A 16,753-nucleotide genomic window follows, 5' to 3' on the forward strand; every position below is an offset into this window, starting at 1 on the left:
AACTTTGGACTGTTTTTTGAGGGTTATAAAACCCCAAAGTGTTGGGACATTTTTGGTTATGTTGTGTTTCAAAAGTTACCCAAAGAATGAAATGTTTGTTTGTCCTGAATTGTGTTAAATATATGGATTTCAACTTGATTTAATTTTGCTTCGTAGTGTGCTTTAATTTACTTTCATATAATGTATTGACGGACTTAGTGGTCTGTCTGGCGCCCAATTTAATACACCCTTAAGTTACGCTACAGAAATGGCGCCCAATGTGGGGCCCGACTGCTATTAATGATGATTTTCTTTTCCTTTTGTATGTGTGACCTCGTTCATATTTCCCTTTTGAAATACAATCATGATGATGTCTCTGATTAACTGCTGGTTTTGCATATAATGTGGGGTTTGGGGAATTTAATCAAGCTTTGAAAGGTGTGTTTTCCAGGGATATGCATTGAGGTACTGTACTGCTTTATGGGGTAAATAATGGCTGAATTTAATCAGTCTGCACTTCTTCATGGTACGGTTTCTTTTGATATAGAGACACCTGAAGCACCTAATATTCACACTCCCTTAAACCTACAAGCACCAAATCAAACATATTTTCAAACCCCTGCCCAAGTTTTCCTGCCCAAAGCATTACCAAAGGTACAGTTTTCTCCTTTTCCTCCACCAGAGCAACTCAATACTTCAGTTCAATCCTTGGTTTGGGAGCATGAAACAGTGCTTCCTCAAAATCCACAATACTGGACTGCTCCACCACCAGCAGAGGGTAGAGAAGAGACCCTCCTATCTTCATCTTCTGGTTCAATGTCTCATTGTGGCTTACCTGGGGAGCTCGAAACACCTGCAAAAGGATGGAATCAAATGGCTGTAAAAACTCAGGATACATGGAAGAAAATTATGGAAAAAATGGAGGACCAAGACAAGGAGATGAAACAACTGATAAAGTGTGTTGATGAACATCAAACTCAAACTAAGGATCAAATCCAAACCTTTGTGGACCAAAACAAATATCACTCCTCACATCTTAACTCCACTATAACCACCACCACTGAAAGAATTGAAACTCAAATGGATCAGATGATAAAAGGTTTTAAAACTGTGATCACGGAGGAAGTGAAAAATTCTGAAAGCTCTCTTTTGTCAGAGATCCGGTTCATGATGGAACAACTACAAGTGGAAATGCAACAAGATGTGCGCACAATACATAAAAATGTGCAAGACAATAATGGTAACTTAAATAAAGGGATCGACTACTGTGTAACACAGATAAACAGGCTTTCTACAAAGGTGGAACAGTTGGAAACCAGTTTAAAGGAACAGAAATGGGATCATGGAAAAACACGGACCGATCTTGAACAAAAACCTGATTCTGAACTTTGTCTGCACCCTGTAAGTGTTGATTCAAACAAAAAGGAATCCCACTTAGATAAAACAACATCAAGATCTTCCACCATCATAAAAGGGGATCATATCAAATTAATGTTTCCAACCTATGGGAAACCTCATGATGACCCAGATCCTTTAAATTATTTGTCTAAATGTTGTGATTTTCTTGCTCTGCAACCATTATCTGATGCCGATCTTTTAGCAACTTTCAGAACGGTTCTTCATGGTACAGCCCGAGACTGGTGGGAAATAGCTAAGTGCAGAGTAAACACATGGGAGGAGTTTGAAACAGCTTTTCAGTCGGCCTTTCTTGCTGAAGACTATGAGGACGAGTTGGCGGAACGAGTAAGAAATAGAAAACAAGGAGAAGAAGAAAGCATACGGGACTTTGCTTTTTCTTACAGAGCACTGTGTAAAAGGTGGAATTCCTCTCTCCCTGAGTCTTCCATCGTTAAGATGATTTTGAAAAGTATCAGACCCTACCTTGCGAGCCAACTCAGAGGTAGAGTAAGCGATGTTGACAGTCTTGTGCGGCTTGGTCATCAACTTGAAAAAGACTTTGAACAGCAACAAGAATACAATCAAAAGACACACATCAAAAGTCTAGGTGTATCTCACAAAAATCCGAAACCTGTCTACAACAAACCCGTCGAAAATCCCGTGCTATGCTGGAGATGCAATGGTCAACACCCACCTGGTCAATGTGCAAACTATAAATTAACTATGCCTAACCCCTCCAAAAATGTATCAAATGGTGCCCAAAACAAACATGCCTCTCGACCATCTCAGAACACTGGATTTTCTCGCAATATTTCTATGTCAGCTGTAACATCTGGAGAACCCAAACAACCCAAACAAGAAAACAAGGGTCTTGAACCTAACAACCACAACCATCCCCTGGGACGTTTCGTTAAACCTGAACAACTTGTGGTACCCCTTACAATAGGAACATGGCGGGGAAAAGCCATAGTGGATACAGGAGCGAGCTATACTCTTATCCATGAGTACCATTGGATGGAGCTTGGAGGAGCTAGGAGTGATCTTCAGCCCTGGTTATTAGGTCCCCTGTACTTAGCTAATGGTGAGGAAGCAACCCCACTTGGATGGAATGAAATAGGAACTGATATCCATGGGAATATAACCACCTTACCAGCTGCAGTGCTGGCCCCTAAAGCCCTTGCTTATGGTGTTGTCCTCGGACTGGATTATTTGTTTCTTAGTGGAATGCAAATAAATGTCATAGATATGGTTTACAGTTTCAAGTCCAACCCCTCAGTCGTCTACCCTTTTCAGCCTGGCGGTGCCCGCCTACCAGAAATGATCCAAATCCAACAGAAACAAAATCAAGAAAGAAAGGGGAGGAGTAAGAAAAATTTGAAAAGTGTCTCTTTGATCAGCTCGGTCCCTCCTCCACAACTCTATCGGGAACCTGTGCATCTGGAGGTTGCAGATTATATCCAACTTGTTGTAACCAGTGCCCACATAACAGACCCTGACAAACAACAACTGCTAGAATTACTGGAGTCAAATCATGAAGTTTGTACACATGAACCAGGAAGAACGGAGGTTCTGCAACACAAGATATATACTACCAGTAAAATACCTGTCAAGCAAAAGCCTTACCGTATGTCTCCAGTCAAACAAGCAATTGTAAAAGAACAATTGCAAGAGATGTTGGCAATGGGTGTAGTGGAGCCTTCTCATTCAGGATGGGCTTCTCCAGTTGTTCTGCCACCAAAGAAAGATGGTGGACACAGATTTTGTGTTGACTTTAGAAAAGTCAATGCTGTCACAGAAACTGACGCTTACCCTCTTCCAAACATTAATGAAATCTTGGAATCACTGTCTGGTGCAGCAATCTTTTCTACAATAGACCTGAATAGTGGTTACTGGCAGGTACCTATGGATCCAAGTAGCAAGGATGCAACTGCTTTCATCACCCCCTTTGGGTTGTACCACTTCAATGTGATGCCTTTCGGTCTCAAAAATGCACCCGCTACCTTTCAGAGGTTGATGGAAACCGTCTTGGGAGATTTGAGAGGAATGATTTGTCTGGTCTACTTAGACGACATTATTATCTATTCTTCTTCTGTGTCTCAGCATTTGAAGGATCTTCAGAAGGTGTTGGAGAAACTTAACGATGCTGGACTGACAATCAACCTAAAGAAATCAAGATTCTGCTTACAGGAACTGAAATTCCTGGGTCATATTGTCAGTGGTCAAGGGATTTCTGCTGATCCAGACAAAATCAAAGCTGTCCAGACCTATCCAGTACCTAAAAATCTAAAGGAGGTACAGCGATTTCTTGGGCTCACCGGATGGTATCACAGATTTGTACCAGACTTCTCCAAAATAGCCGAGCCAATAAATTCTCTCAAAAAGAAAGGAACAAAATTCCACTGGAGTCAAGAGTGTCAAACTGCTTATGAACGGTTGAAAGCCAGTCTGATTGTTCCTCCCATTTTAGGTCATCCAAACCTCAGGCTTCCATTCATTGTTTATACGGATGCCAGTGAGACAGGACTTGGAGCAGTCCTAACTCAAAAACGGGAGGGAAATACAGAGGAAGTGCTTGCATATGCAAGTAGAACTCTGAACCAAGCTGAACGAAACTACTCGGCAACCGAAAAGGAATGCCTTGCAGTGATTTGGGCTTTGGAAAGATGGCAACATTACCTTGAACCAAAACTATTTACAGTTGTCACTGATCATTCTGCTCTACAGTGGGTTTTGAGTTCCACCAAAACTACCAGCCGTCTAATCAGATGGGCTCTACGATTGCAGAAATTTGACTTTGTTGTTGAGTATCGAAAAGGACGATTGAATGTTGTGCCTGATGCTCTCTCTAGGATACCTACCTGTGGAGTCTGTAATCTCGTAGCAAGTAAAAAAAATGTGGATACATTTCCAGTGACTCTTGACACGATTTGGGAAGAACAACACAAGGATCCCGAAATTGAGAAAATCTTTCAAGATTTAGCAGAAAATACAGCCTTGGATTCAAATTATGCCATCTTGGAAGACAAAGTGTATTTCAAAAAATATCTGAACGACAATCAATACCACTACCGCATCTTCATTCCAAAGAGCTTAATTCCTCACATGCTGAATGCTTTCCATAGCATCCCGCTGAATGGCCATCTGGGAATCTTCAAAACCTACAAAAGACTTCAAGAGGTTGTTTTTTGGCCTGGATTGTGGAGAGATGTTAAACAATATGTGAAATGTTGTTTGACCTGCCAGCGGCTGAAAGCAGATAACAGAAAACCTGCAGGGAAACTACAACAAACAGTGGTGACCAGACCCAATTCAATGTTGGGAGTTGATATAATGGGTCCTCTACCTCGGAGTCCTGAAAGAAATGAGTATCTGTTGGTATTTGTGGACTACTTCACCCGATGGGTGGAACTCTTCCCTCTCAGGGTCGCCACAGCGCAGAATATTGCAAAAATTCTTCGAAAAGAAATGGTCTCCAGATGGGGTGTTCCAGATTACATCTTGTCTGACAGAGGGTCACAGTTTGTTTCCTCTGTCTTTAAGGAAGTCTGTGAGCAATGGACAGTAATACCTAAGCTCACCACAGCATACCATCCTCAGACAAACTTGACGGAACGCATAAATCGGACATTAAAAAGCATGATTGCATCATATGTGGAAGACAATCATAAGAACTGGGATAAGTTTATTTCAGAATTCCGGTTTGCAGTGAATTCTGCAGTTCATGAAACGACAGGAGTTTCACCAGCCGAGTTGCAACTGGGGAGGAAGTTAAAAAGTCCAATGGATAAAAGCCAGACACAGCAGGATATGATGTTGTCCATCAGTTGACACAGCTTCATGCTAGTGTTAAGGACAGTGTGGAGAAGGCACAGAAACGACAGTTGAGGAACTATAATAAAACAAGGAGAGATGTTAAGTATAAACCAAAGGACAGAGTGTGGGTCAGGAACTTTCCCCAGTCCTGTGCAAAAGACAAATTCATGGCTAAATTGGCTGCAAAATGGAAAGGCCCATACAGAGTGACAGCTAAGCTTGGATCGGTAAATTACCAAGTGGTAATGGAAGAGACTGGTCACGACATCCGAACAGTAAATGTCTGCAATCTCAAACCGTTCTATCCCAGTGCGGAAGATGTAGATAAACAGGAGAGGCAAAGGATTGTCGACATTCTCCAAGACTCGTCAGGGGATGAGGAGTTTTTTGGCTTTGAAGAATAAGTCATGTAGGAAACCAAGCAAATGAAAAAAAAAAGAAAAAAAAAAAATCAACTAAAGAGAAGAAAAGTTCTTTTTTTTTTTTTTTCATCCAGCAGGGGAGAGTGTAGCAGTCAGGGTGCAGAGGCAACCTGCTGCACAGCAGAGGAAAAAAGGGGCGTGTCATTGAAGGGAAGAAGATTAGGAGTGATTGCACCTGGGGAAAGGTGAGAGTGAAAACAGGAAACAAAAGGAGACAGTACGGCATACATTTTAGGACATCCTCAGGTCTCAGACGAAGGTGTCAGACCTCAGACGAAAAAGCATCAGTTCTCAGGAAAACCTCCGTCGGGTGTCAGACCTCAGACTAAACGGCCTCAGATGAAACTGTCTCAGACTAAACGGCGTCAGACCTCAGACGAAACGGCCTCAGACGAAAAAGCCTCAGACGAAAAAGCCTCAGACGAAACGGCCTCAGACGAAAAAGCCTCAGACGAAAAAGCCTCAGACGAAACGGCCTCAGACGAAAAAGCCTCAGACGAAAAAGCCTCAGACGAAACGGCCTCAGACGAAAAAGCCTCAGACGAAACGGCCTCAGACATATTTATTTTATTTATTTTTAAATTCGAGGGGGGGGGGGGGGGTGACTAAACGGCCTCAGATATAATTATTTTATTTATTTATATATTTTTAAATTGGGGGGAAGCGGAGCGTTGCCGGGGAACATGAAACGTCATCAAGATGCGACCACAACAACCCTGGCGCGTCTATGGGCGCGGAATGAAAATACAGTAAGTAAGTTTTAGTTAACGTTCGCCGTTCTGTTTCTTTTGCTTATGCCATTGTTATATATATTGATTTATTGACTTATGGTTAAAAGGTAGGAAGAGAGCTAGCGTTATATTATATTTTTTTAAATTGTAAAATTAGGCCGATACTATTGTGTCTTGCTAATCGTAGCTAGCTTCAGTACATTAACGTTAGTAGCAATGGCTAATGTTTTGCTAAATTGGTCAGTAATTGATCCATATATATTTCAGCAGATGGACAAAGTGAAAGCCTATGAGGATCTTCAAAAAGAACTTGAAAACGGTAACGACTGTTTCATTGTGGTTTAACGGTAATGGTAGCACATTCATGCTGACTTTAACTGCCACACAACGCTGACAGAATTGAGCTTTAATCATGTATGTATGTGTACTTTTTGTTGTTAAAATATAAAAGGTGAATTTGATTCAAGATTTGGTGACTGACTACTGCATTATTGTCACTCCCTCCACTTCAAATTTAATTTGTAGGTGAGCTTACCAAAAAAGGCTTTGATGCCAAAGTCAAAAAGCTCCTGGCAGCTGACAAAACAGGTAGGCTTGACTATTGATAGTTGTTGCACAACTTGTAAAAAATTACAGGCTGATTGAACGTACAATATGAGGACATCACATTTGTATATGAAGTTCACTGTACAGAAGCCTGTGGCAGTTGTGGAATTAATGCAGTTGTTTCATAACACTGCCCTTCTCATATTGCAGATGACACCAACTCAAGAAGGGCCAATGCATTTTTAAGTAAGGAAAAATAAAATTGTACACAGTTGTAAGAGCTAGTACTGTTACTAAGAAATAGTTTAGATCGCTTGGCTTGACACAATTGTCAGTCTAAATGTATAACTACTTTACAGGTGCAGCAGAGGCATTTGGCAAAGCCAAAAAGCTACTAAAGCCCCAAGTAAAGAAAAAACAATTTCCACTCAATGATAAAGATTTGGGCTGTGGAAAATCATTAGTGAAGGTGTGTGAATACTAAGCCACAGACACAGATTGTATGAATGTGTTGTATACATATCTTTGTAAAGACCTTCTTTTATTATGATTACATTTTATTTTATTTTTTTCCCTTGATGTTAGATAAGACTGGCTCCAATGGAGTGGAAGCCTAGAACTCTCAGAAAGTATGGACGGTACCAGAAACTGATTTTGGATGAAACTCCACCTCGCGTCCTTCTACAAGGCCATGAAACCTATGATGACTTGGTCAACATAGGCAAAAACAGTTTCTGGCCAGGGGATGTTGAGGGGAGTGAGTTCACCCTTTGCCATTCTGATGGGTCCAGGTGGAGTAAGGAGGACTTTCACAAAGAGTATAAGACTGTTTCAGACCTTTCGACTGCATGGAAAAGGACAGTTTATGTTGGACGAAGAGAATGTGGTAATTAATAGGCAATAGTGTAATAAGTATTGCTTTTATCTTTAATGTCCAATTTGTTAATTTTGTAAGAAATATTGTTTTTTTGCAGATGTCATGGTTTCAGGTGATCTAAGTTCCGCCTCAGGTGTGTACTTGTATATCTGCCAATGCTAAATGAAAGATTTTTTAAATTTTGTCTTGTGATTACATTTCCAACCTATATAAGCTTGTGCACTATGTGTTTGCTAATGTATGTTTATATTTTTTTGTGTAATGTGTCTAATTTTGCAGATGAACTCCTTAAAACTGATGTGGGCGATGATGAAAGTGGCATCTGTATGTCTGCCGATACTGAATGTATGGACTTTTTTTAGTGTATCTTGAAATTACATATTGAACCGGTATATGGTTGTGTAGTATGTGTGCACTATTGCATGGTTACAGTTTTAGTCTAATACATGTCTTATTTTGCAGATGAATTCCCTGAAACTGATGTGGGTAGGAGTCTTGCAGATCAGGTAAAGCCTTGATCTTCATTATGGTCTTATTTGTGTCACGGACATTAGTTAGTACACAGTGGAAAACATGCAGTATAGATATTTTCTCCAAATGTGTTCATAGGATATCCATCCTAAGACATCCAGCTCAGGTGAACTGGAGACAGGGAGAGCGAGAAAGGAAAGCCAGTGCAGGTCACAGGTGGATGTAAATTCAGGGTCATCTGCAATTATAGGCAGAGCTGTAAGCCAAGGGCTGTCACCATGTGCACCTATAGGGGAAAGGAGAGCAGTGGAGGGAGATGAAGAGCTATTTGTAGGTTCTGCAAATATGTTTCTCCCTGAATCGTCCAGCATGACTCCCATTTTACCATCATGTAAGTAATGTTTTTTGTTAGATTTATCATTAGACATATTTTTAAGCAGAGGTTGAGTTAAACCAAAGAAAGAATAAAAGTTGTCATATTTCAGGGGTAGAAACTGACTACAGCTCCTGGAGATAGCCTTGCATGGTTTAGATATGACTGTTCTACAAACATGACAGGAGTGATTGGAGCACCAAGTGGCAGCTGTTTGATAATGTGTGTTTTTATCCCCAAGTGTATCTTCCACGTGTTCCATATGTGGACAAGGCTTTAATTAAATACGATGAAGAAAACCTACTTGGTGAAGGAACATTTGGCAAGGTATATCAAGGTTCTTTCCATGGTACTCCGGCAGCTGTTAAAAGGATAGTATTTGGCTCTGCAGGATGTGAGGACGACGACATCCAACATGAAATAAACGTGTCCTTGTAAGAACTTACATGTGATTTATATTGTTTTTTTATTTGATAGTGCTGTGTTTGCGAAAGTTTTATAATGATACATTTATCATTGTATTTATCAATGTTGTAAAACAATGTGACACTACATTGTGTTCTTTGTCTTGTATTTTATCAGGAGACTGTCTCATCCCAACATTGTCAGACTCATGGCAGCAGCCCGCAGTGAGACCTGCTTTTTGTTGGCGACCGAATACATTCACGGAGCCACCCTGGAAGCAGTGCTTCATACAGACAACTGCTTTGTAAAGGTGCCATTACTCTTTCTCTTATGTCTGCATGAACAATGTTTAGGTGTGTCTGTGGGGGGGGCTTACTTACTTTGTCTGCTGCCACAGAAGCACAGGATGTTTGCCATAAAAGCATTTTATTTGCTAGAGCTGTATCTGTGCCTTTTTTTTATTGCACTTCCACCTATGGGTAATTTGGAAGTTGACGTTCTTGTCAATACTTGTACATTTATTTCGGAAGAGATGCAGGACATAGTTACGATTTCTGCACACTTGACCCCATAATGTTTAATTTGAGCAACATTTTCACTATTTCTTTAGTTTACATATATTTTACCTTTTGTCTTGTTAGCTCGAAGGACATGATGCCAGTTTCATATCATTGGACCTTTCAATGGCTGTTGAGTATATCCATGCACAAAGAATCATTCACCAAGACTTAAAGCCAGCAAATGTCATGGTAAGCTACTTGTCTTGAATTACAGTTTTTCTCCCTGATTTTGTTAATTTTCCCAGATCACAACTGAAATTCTCAACTATTTGTTCAACCTCCACGTCATCAAGTCACTTATGCACATCAGAAAAGCAATTTCTCTGCTTTTTCAACAAGTGAAACAGATGCAGTACTGCAGATGCAAATGCTTTGGCATATTCATGCAAAGGATTATGTACACTTATACAATTTCCTACATTATCCAGAGCGTATGTTATGTACTGTAGATAAACATGTTTTACATAGGTTATTTTTGATTGTCTTGCCCCCTGAAACATCTAATCATTCGTTCATTGCATGAATCAGTACATGCAGAATGGTTGAACATGTCACATTTTCAATACTGTAACACATTTTGATCGACATGGCATGATCACTTAAATGTAGGAAAGAGTGGACGACTATACATAATTTGCATGAATGTCCCAAAGGATTTGTCCAAAACAATTAGAAATTTGTTTTATGATGTGCACCAATGACTACATGTGGAGGTTGAATAATAAGTTTTGAGATTTTAAATTCTGATCTGAGAAATCTATCAAGCAACTGAAAAAAAATTGTAAAGACAAATTAACCCATATTGTGGGTGTGGTGCTAAGTTGTGAGCTTCATCCCTCTGCCAAGGTTGCCTTGCATCTGTTTCCTGAGATTCACTGCACATCAATAAAAAAAAAGTTAAAAGTGCATCCTACCTGAATACCATAAACATTGGACACTATGGGTGATAGGACTGTAATTAGTATGGGAATTATATAGGTATTATGTCTGTTGCAGCCACGTGGTTTTGACCAGTTATACAATCTGTGAGATTTTGGACAACCTGACCTTAAAAGATTTGTATTTCAATACCTTACAGGTTCACTACCCATCTAAGAAGGCAATCCTGACAGACTGGGGCCTGGCAAACATTAGAGACACTGTGATGGTTCGTCAAGGCAGTAGGTTCACTGCACAGGCTGTAGGGCCAACTGGTGGTACTTATCTTTACATGGCTCCCGAATGCATTCTACACTTTGAAGAGGCCTCCTTGCAGACAGACATGTGGTCCATGGGAGCTACATACCTGGAGCTCCTCACTGGGTCTGTTCCGTGGAAGGTCAAGAAACAACGAGAGCTGGTTGCACTAATGGCTGCCAAAACCCCACCACATGCCCTAGCACATCTCAGTGAGAGGTACAGTTTTCTTAGTGGGTTGGTAAGCTATGACCCCGCATCGAGGCCTGCCGCATCTGATGTTGTACAGTTCCTCAAGTCAGGAGTTGATCTTGCAAGCCGATATGGCTACAGCTGGTAATCAAGCAATAAGTTGGGGTTCAACAGTACATTTTTACCACTGTGCTAATATGTTTTGCTGTATGTTGTAGTCTGCTGTTTATGAAGCACTGAAATTCTTTTCTTACAGTTGAAAATTATCAAGAAATCAAAATGTAGGTTAGGACCTTTGAAACATGGAAAACATTGTTTAACAAGAAAGTTTCACTTTTTCTGAACACTAAACTTCCAATACTGTGAAAATGTTCAAATAAAAACATTGCCAGTTATTTGTATCATTTTATTTCTCAAAAGGTATTTAATATACTCCAGCTGATAGCCCTGTCGCTTGTCTTAGCCAAAGGAAGACTGGTGAGGTGTTTTAAAGATGTCACTTGCTCACTCCCCTCCCATCCTCTGTCTGATGAGAACTTCGTATATCTCATTTGCCTCTGCAAATGTACAGGGTGTAGGAATTGTATTCTTGTTCATGGCAGTGGTGAATTCTTGGACTATCATGAGGTATGCAGCAAGACAACCATCTGCTGTGTTTGGAAAATGACTGCTTTCCAAAATGGCATGGCACATGTCTCGGAACTCCTGGTTTGCCACCATTGATGGTTCATCTTTCTCACTGACAAGTTCTTTAGCGTAGTCGAGGAGGTCTGTGTCGACTGGGCACAGCATGTCAGCAAAACCTGCAATTGGGGGAACATTTTCCATTAGAATGACAAGTACATCAATAATTGCAAAGCTGTTTCAGAGCATGCATATAAATCAGTTCACCATGACCTACAATGCTTTAAGCTGAAGCTTCAATGTCTTTCCTGCATGTTAATTTAAATATGAAATGTTTTAAGTAGGTTTACAGATTTAGTAATATGAAATTAAAAAGATAGGTAGCCAACACTAAAACATAAACAAATATTTACAAATTTCAGAATTTGTTCCTATAATCTGTCAGTCTGATGCAATGGTGTGATTACATTGGCAAATGACGTGTGTTTTGTTACGTTAGAATTAAGTTAAATAAAGATTATCAACTTTTGTTGCAACTTGCAAGTAACATACCAGGAGGTGGGGACGTGTAGAGAACATCTGGCTTCCCAAATGGACCTGCAGCATAGCGTTGTTTGCGGATGTCATGGGTGTTCCATGTTATCTGCTCAGTTTTCAAATCTTTCTGAAGGAGTGGAAGGTGTGTGTACTGCAAGCAGTTGCTTTGGAGAAAGAAATGGAACTCAATGTTAACATTAAATCTGTTAGTGACATGCAATTAATCTGATCATTATTGACTTACATGTGTACAGGGTTGTCAAGCTCAAGGATGCCAGACTCCATCATGGCCTAAGCATGTGATTTTGAAAAAGACAGAAGTTGTATGTTTTAGCATTACATCAGTGAACCAAATTCTAAATTTATGTCAATCAAGTCTATGATTACAATAAGAGTGAGGAAATGCCCAAAAACTACAAGATTTTAATTCCCAAAGATGAGTGGGTTTTTTAAATAAAAATAAAGTCATGTAGCAAAGTAACTAGAAAATCAGGGTATGCAGCATTTATTTTCTTTTATATTAAGTCAAAACATCCTCATGCTTTTCCTTAAATACGCATACACAACAGTTAGGATCACTTCAGAAGGCAATAGAATAAAGCAAATGCTCCTGCTTGACGAGGACTTTTTTGATCTTATACTCTACAGTTTATATGTGTTTCTTGGGGACAGATTCAATCAGCCTTGACTAGCAACACATTACATTTAGAAAACTATCTAATCCAAGATATGGTCCAAAAACAAAAGAAAGTCAAACATCTAAATTGTCAGTTGGTGTTGGATGTTCATTTTACATCAAGCTGGTGTAAATGTCAAGCAAAAAAACATTAAACTTTAGGAGCGTACTTTTTTTATTACGTCTGTATTGTTAAATCATTTGCTTTTATACCTCAAATGTTATCAGCCATTTCTTGATCCATGCCCTCTTTAAAATGCTGTTGAACCATTCGGCTCTCTAAACAATGAAAAATTACACTATTATTTTGAATGCCATCAGTGCCGGTCTAAAAATATTTGTGTATAAATGTAAAAACTTTCCTGGTTGTGCACTGATGTCCCCATTCTGAAGCACTGCTGTGCCTGGTTCCCCTGCTCACGCATGTGAAATGCCATCTGCATTTGACCAACAACAAGGTTCTCCTTTCCTCTGTCACCTCGAATCAATTTGGGACAGCCTGAGCATACAAAAAGAAAATCTTTTGTTTGTGCCATAACTGTTTGGTATTTGAAACCATATCAAGGACATTCTATTGTTACCAAAACTTAAATCTTTCGCTTGGTAACTGTTTTCTAGGAATTCCAACCAATTAAAAACAATACAGTGCATACCACCCTGCTCCTGAACAGCATCGTAGAAGTATCTTGCAACAAATCTTTGCTTGCGGTTGGAAGTGCCTAGCTTCAACCAAAGAAGTTTCCTAGAAAAACTGAGTGGACAACAACAGAAAAGGTGCACATATTCACATTACTATAATAGGACTGAATTACTGTTATGGCACGTGTAATCATAGCAAGACTTTTACTGAAAGTCTACATGGCCATATGTGACAAAATCTACATCAACACCTAATCTTCATGGAACATTAAATTATCAATGAATTTACAGACTGCGAAGAAAATGCAACATACCCATCAATACCTAGATGTATCCACATGCCAAAGAACTTCAGTTTGTCATTACCTGTATGGAACAATGTATGTTTCTGAATGAGTATAAACTTACCATCTTAGAAGTTGATCACTTAAATTTAAAAGATAAGATATGTACCATCAATGTGCCAGGTGTCATTTGGGCCATGGCAGAAGTAATTCCTCCGGTGAATTTTCTTCTTGCCAGGAGCTCTTTTTTGAAGACCACTTGCATCCAGATCCCTCATTATTTCAGCAACATCATTTCTATATTAACAGGAGATTACAAATTAATTAAAATGACCTACAAATTAATTGAAATGAGCTTCTACCTCATAACATTAACAGCAAAGTATAGAGACCAACCTGTAGCAAGGCTGCACTCCTCTGATATCCCGAACCCGTTTCAGCATTGCCCTGATGCCTTGTTCAGGTGACCACTGTCTCATCTCACTCTGTAAATCAACACATTGCACAACATATTAAACCATTTGAATTATCATAAGGAAAAACACTGCAAATACAACCTGAGCAACTAACATTTCATTACATGTATTCAATATATCGGCAAAAATCCTGCAACAAAGGTTCCAGAAAAACATATTAATATCTTAGCCTTATTGACGATACTTGTTTTATTAAGGCTTACCTCCACAGCTTTGCGGATTTCAGTGAGAGGTCGCTGGGGGTCTCTCCGCCTCAATCCCAGAACTTTCAAAATCCTTCTCATGTGTCTCTCACTGTTAGGTCACAAAACAACCACAATACATGCTTTCCTTATAAAAGCACATGCATTGTGTCTTGTCCACAAGGAAAAGACTTTTGTAATTATAAGACAATGTGCATATCAGAGATGTGTCATGTCAATGGTATCTGATACAGCAACACATTTCTCAAAATGCAGGCCTACCTGATTTCATGTCCAGATGAAGCCAATACAGAGCGTATTTCCTTCTGTTTCAAGCCATTTCTGAATAACAATATTATCATATCCTCTACAAAACGTTAAGTGTGACAACCATAGGTTGAATGATATTCTAACACCTGTACTGATGCAAAATAGCTAGCCAGTGGAATTATGGACATTTCTGGGTGTGAACATTCTACTTAAGAGGTAGTAACTTTATTCAGCTAAAACTCATACATACATAGCCTCATAAGTATATTGATGATTGTGGATACTCCTTTCACTCTTGCTGTCAGTTGACATCTTGCACCAATGTCTGAAAAAAAGTAAACAACAAAAATGTTATTGCAAAATAATAGCGTTAGGCAATTAGTAGAAATCCACAACTGACAGCTTTCTATACAATACGTCATTTGAAATTTAACGAGCTATAATTTTAGGACTAATGGTCAGTATTTACACTTGGTTCATTTTAAATATCAAACAAAATGTGAGAATTTGATTTACTACAATACACGACCTAATCACTTCACTGTTTTAAGTGCTTTAATAGCCTCACAGCGTTAATCATTTAAAGCCTCCCATAATCATTTAAGGGAGCTCAAATATGTGTCTGCTACAAACGTATGCTATGTACATTTGTAGCAATTGCTACTACTGAAGCTAGCTACGATTAGCAAGACACAATAGTATCGGCCTAATTTTACAATTTAAAAAATATAATATAACGCTAGCTCTCTTCCTACCTTTTAACCATAAGTCAATAAATCAATATATATAACAATGGCATAAGCAAAAGAAACAGAACGGCGAACGTTAACTAAAACTTACTTACTGTATTTTCATTCCGCGCCCATAGACGCGCCAGGGTTGTTGTGGTCGCATCTTGATGACGTTTCATGTTCCCCGGCAACGCTCCGCTTCCCCCCCAATTTAAAAATATATAAATAAATAAAATAATTATATCTGAGGCCGTTTAGTCACCCCCCCACCCCTCGAATTTAAAAATAAATAAAATAAATATGTCTGAGGCCGTTTCGTCTGAGGCTTTTTCGTCTGAGGCTTTTTCGTCTGAGGCCGTTTCGTCTGAGGCTTTTTCGTCTGAGGCTTTTTCGTCTGAGGCCGTTTCGTCTGAGGCTTTTTCGTCTGAGGCTTTTTCGTCTGAGGCCGTTCAGTCTGAGGCCGTTTCGTCTGAGGCTTTTTCGTCTGAGGCCGTTTCGTCTGAGGCTTTTTCGTCTGAGGCCGTTTCGTCTGAGGCTTTTTCGTCTGAGGCTTTTTCGTCTGAGGCCGTTTCGTCTGAGGCTTTTTCGTCTGAGGCTTTTTCGTCTGAGGCCGTTTCGTCTGAGGCTTTTTCGTCTGAGGCTTTTTCGTCTGAGGCCGTTCAGTCTGAGGCCGTTTCGTCTGAGGCTTTTTCGTCTGAGGCCGTTTCGTCTGAGGCTTTTTCGTCTGAGGCCGTTTCGTCTGAGGCTTTTTCGTCTGAGGCTTTTTCGTCTGAGGCCGTTTCGTCTGAGGCTTTTTCGTCTGAGGCTTTTTCGTCTGAGGCCGTTTCGTCTGAGGTCTGACGCCGTTTAGTCTGAGACAGTTTCATCTGAGGCCGTTTAGTCTGAGGTCTGACACCCGACGGAGGTTTTCCTGAGAACTGATGCTTTTTCGTCTGAGGTCTGACACCTTCGTCTGAGACCTGAGGATGTCCTAAAATGTATGCCGTAAGACAGACAGTGGAGAAGAAAGGAGAAAGGTGGAAAGGAGGTAAAGCCCTTTAATGTTTTTGTGGAGGTGCTGAACTTTTGGAGTTTTTTGCCTTGGTTCTCTGGATCTTTCAACCACTGTGGGTTCTACTGGGATTGTTGAGGGCTGGGATCTGCATGATCCAGTCGGCATGGATCAGTTCATGTTTGAATGACTGGGAGAAGACGACTGTCAACTCAACCTCTCTACTCCAAAAAACCCTGGACAGGTGATATCCCCCCCCCTCTCTCTCCTACCTCATCTCCAGACTTCCCCTGTTTTCCCAAACCAGGCTCCCCTTCCTTTTTCCCCACTATAAGATACCCACACACACACACTCCCCCACACACACCCTCTCAGCTCTCAAGCCCCTTTTGCTTCATTA

General features: G+C 40.1%; 2 protein-coding genes across 9 annotated transcripts; one reads left to right on the forward strand and one right to left on the reverse strand.

The window, feature by feature from the left end:
• The first annotated feature begins 6,259 nt into the window (after window positions 1-6,259).
• On the forward strand, window positions 6,260-11,660 carry LOC306836684 (uncharacterized protein). Of its 7 annotated transcripts, XM_079363898.1 has the most exons (15): window positions 6,260-6,361; window positions 6,611-6,662; window positions 6,869-6,931; window positions 7,100-7,135; window positions 7,249-7,358; window positions 7,475-7,775; window positions 7,864-7,899; window positions 8,046-8,111; window positions 8,229-8,272; window positions 8,376-8,403; window positions 8,488-8,628; window positions 8,852-9,044; window positions 9,193-9,325; window positions 9,657-9,764; window positions 10,654-11,338. In XM_079363898.1, the coding sequence occupies exons 1-15, from the start codon at window positions 6,296-6,298 to the stop codon at window positions 11,089-11,091; spliced, it is 1,815 nt and encodes a 604-aa protein (XP_079220024.1). In that variant the 5' UTR covers window positions 6,260-6,295; the 3' UTR covers window positions 11,092-11,338. The 7 variants fall into 7 exon arrangements, with proteins under 7 accessions (XP_079220024.1, XP_079220020.1, XP_079220019.1 ...); XM_079363894.1 differs by having other exon boundaries at window positions 6,261-6,361; window positions 6,614-6,662; window positions 8,376-8,628; XM_079363893.1 differs by having other exon boundaries at window positions 6,262-6,361; window positions 8,376-8,628.
• Window positions 9,661-15,623, reverse strand: LOC306836817 (uncharacterized protein). 2 transcript variants are annotated; one of them, XM_079364126.1, is made up of 14 exons: window positions 15,476-15,623; window positions 14,882-14,956; window positions 14,644-14,703; window positions 14,383-14,473; window positions 14,100-14,188; window positions 13,873-14,000; window positions 13,734-13,785; window positions 13,434-13,531; window positions 13,143-13,279; window positions 12,994-13,059; window positions 12,349-12,395; window positions 12,120-12,268; window positions 11,532-11,746; window positions 9,661-9,765 (listed from the first exon to the last, which is right to left on the reverse strand). In XM_079364126.1, exons 1-14 carry the CDS (start codon window positions 15,523-15,525, stop codon window positions 9,760-9,762), a joined length of 1,263 nt encoding a protein of 420 aa, XP_079220252.1. In that variant the 5' UTR covers window positions 15,526-15,623; the 3' UTR covers window positions 9,661-9,759. The 2 variants fall into 2 exon arrangements, with proteins under 2 accessions (XP_079220252.1, XP_079220251.1); XM_079364125.1 differs by lacking the exon at window positions 9,661-9,765 and having other exon boundaries at window positions 11,348-11,746.
• Window positions 15,624-16,753: the final 1,130 nt, after the last annotated feature.

This window comes from Symphodus melops (genome assembly GCF_947650265.1).
Source record: "Symphodus melops genome assembly, chromosome: 1".
Classification (NCBI taxonomy): Eukaryota; Metazoa; Chordata; class Actinopteri; order Labriformes; family Labridae; genus Symphodus; species Symphodus melops.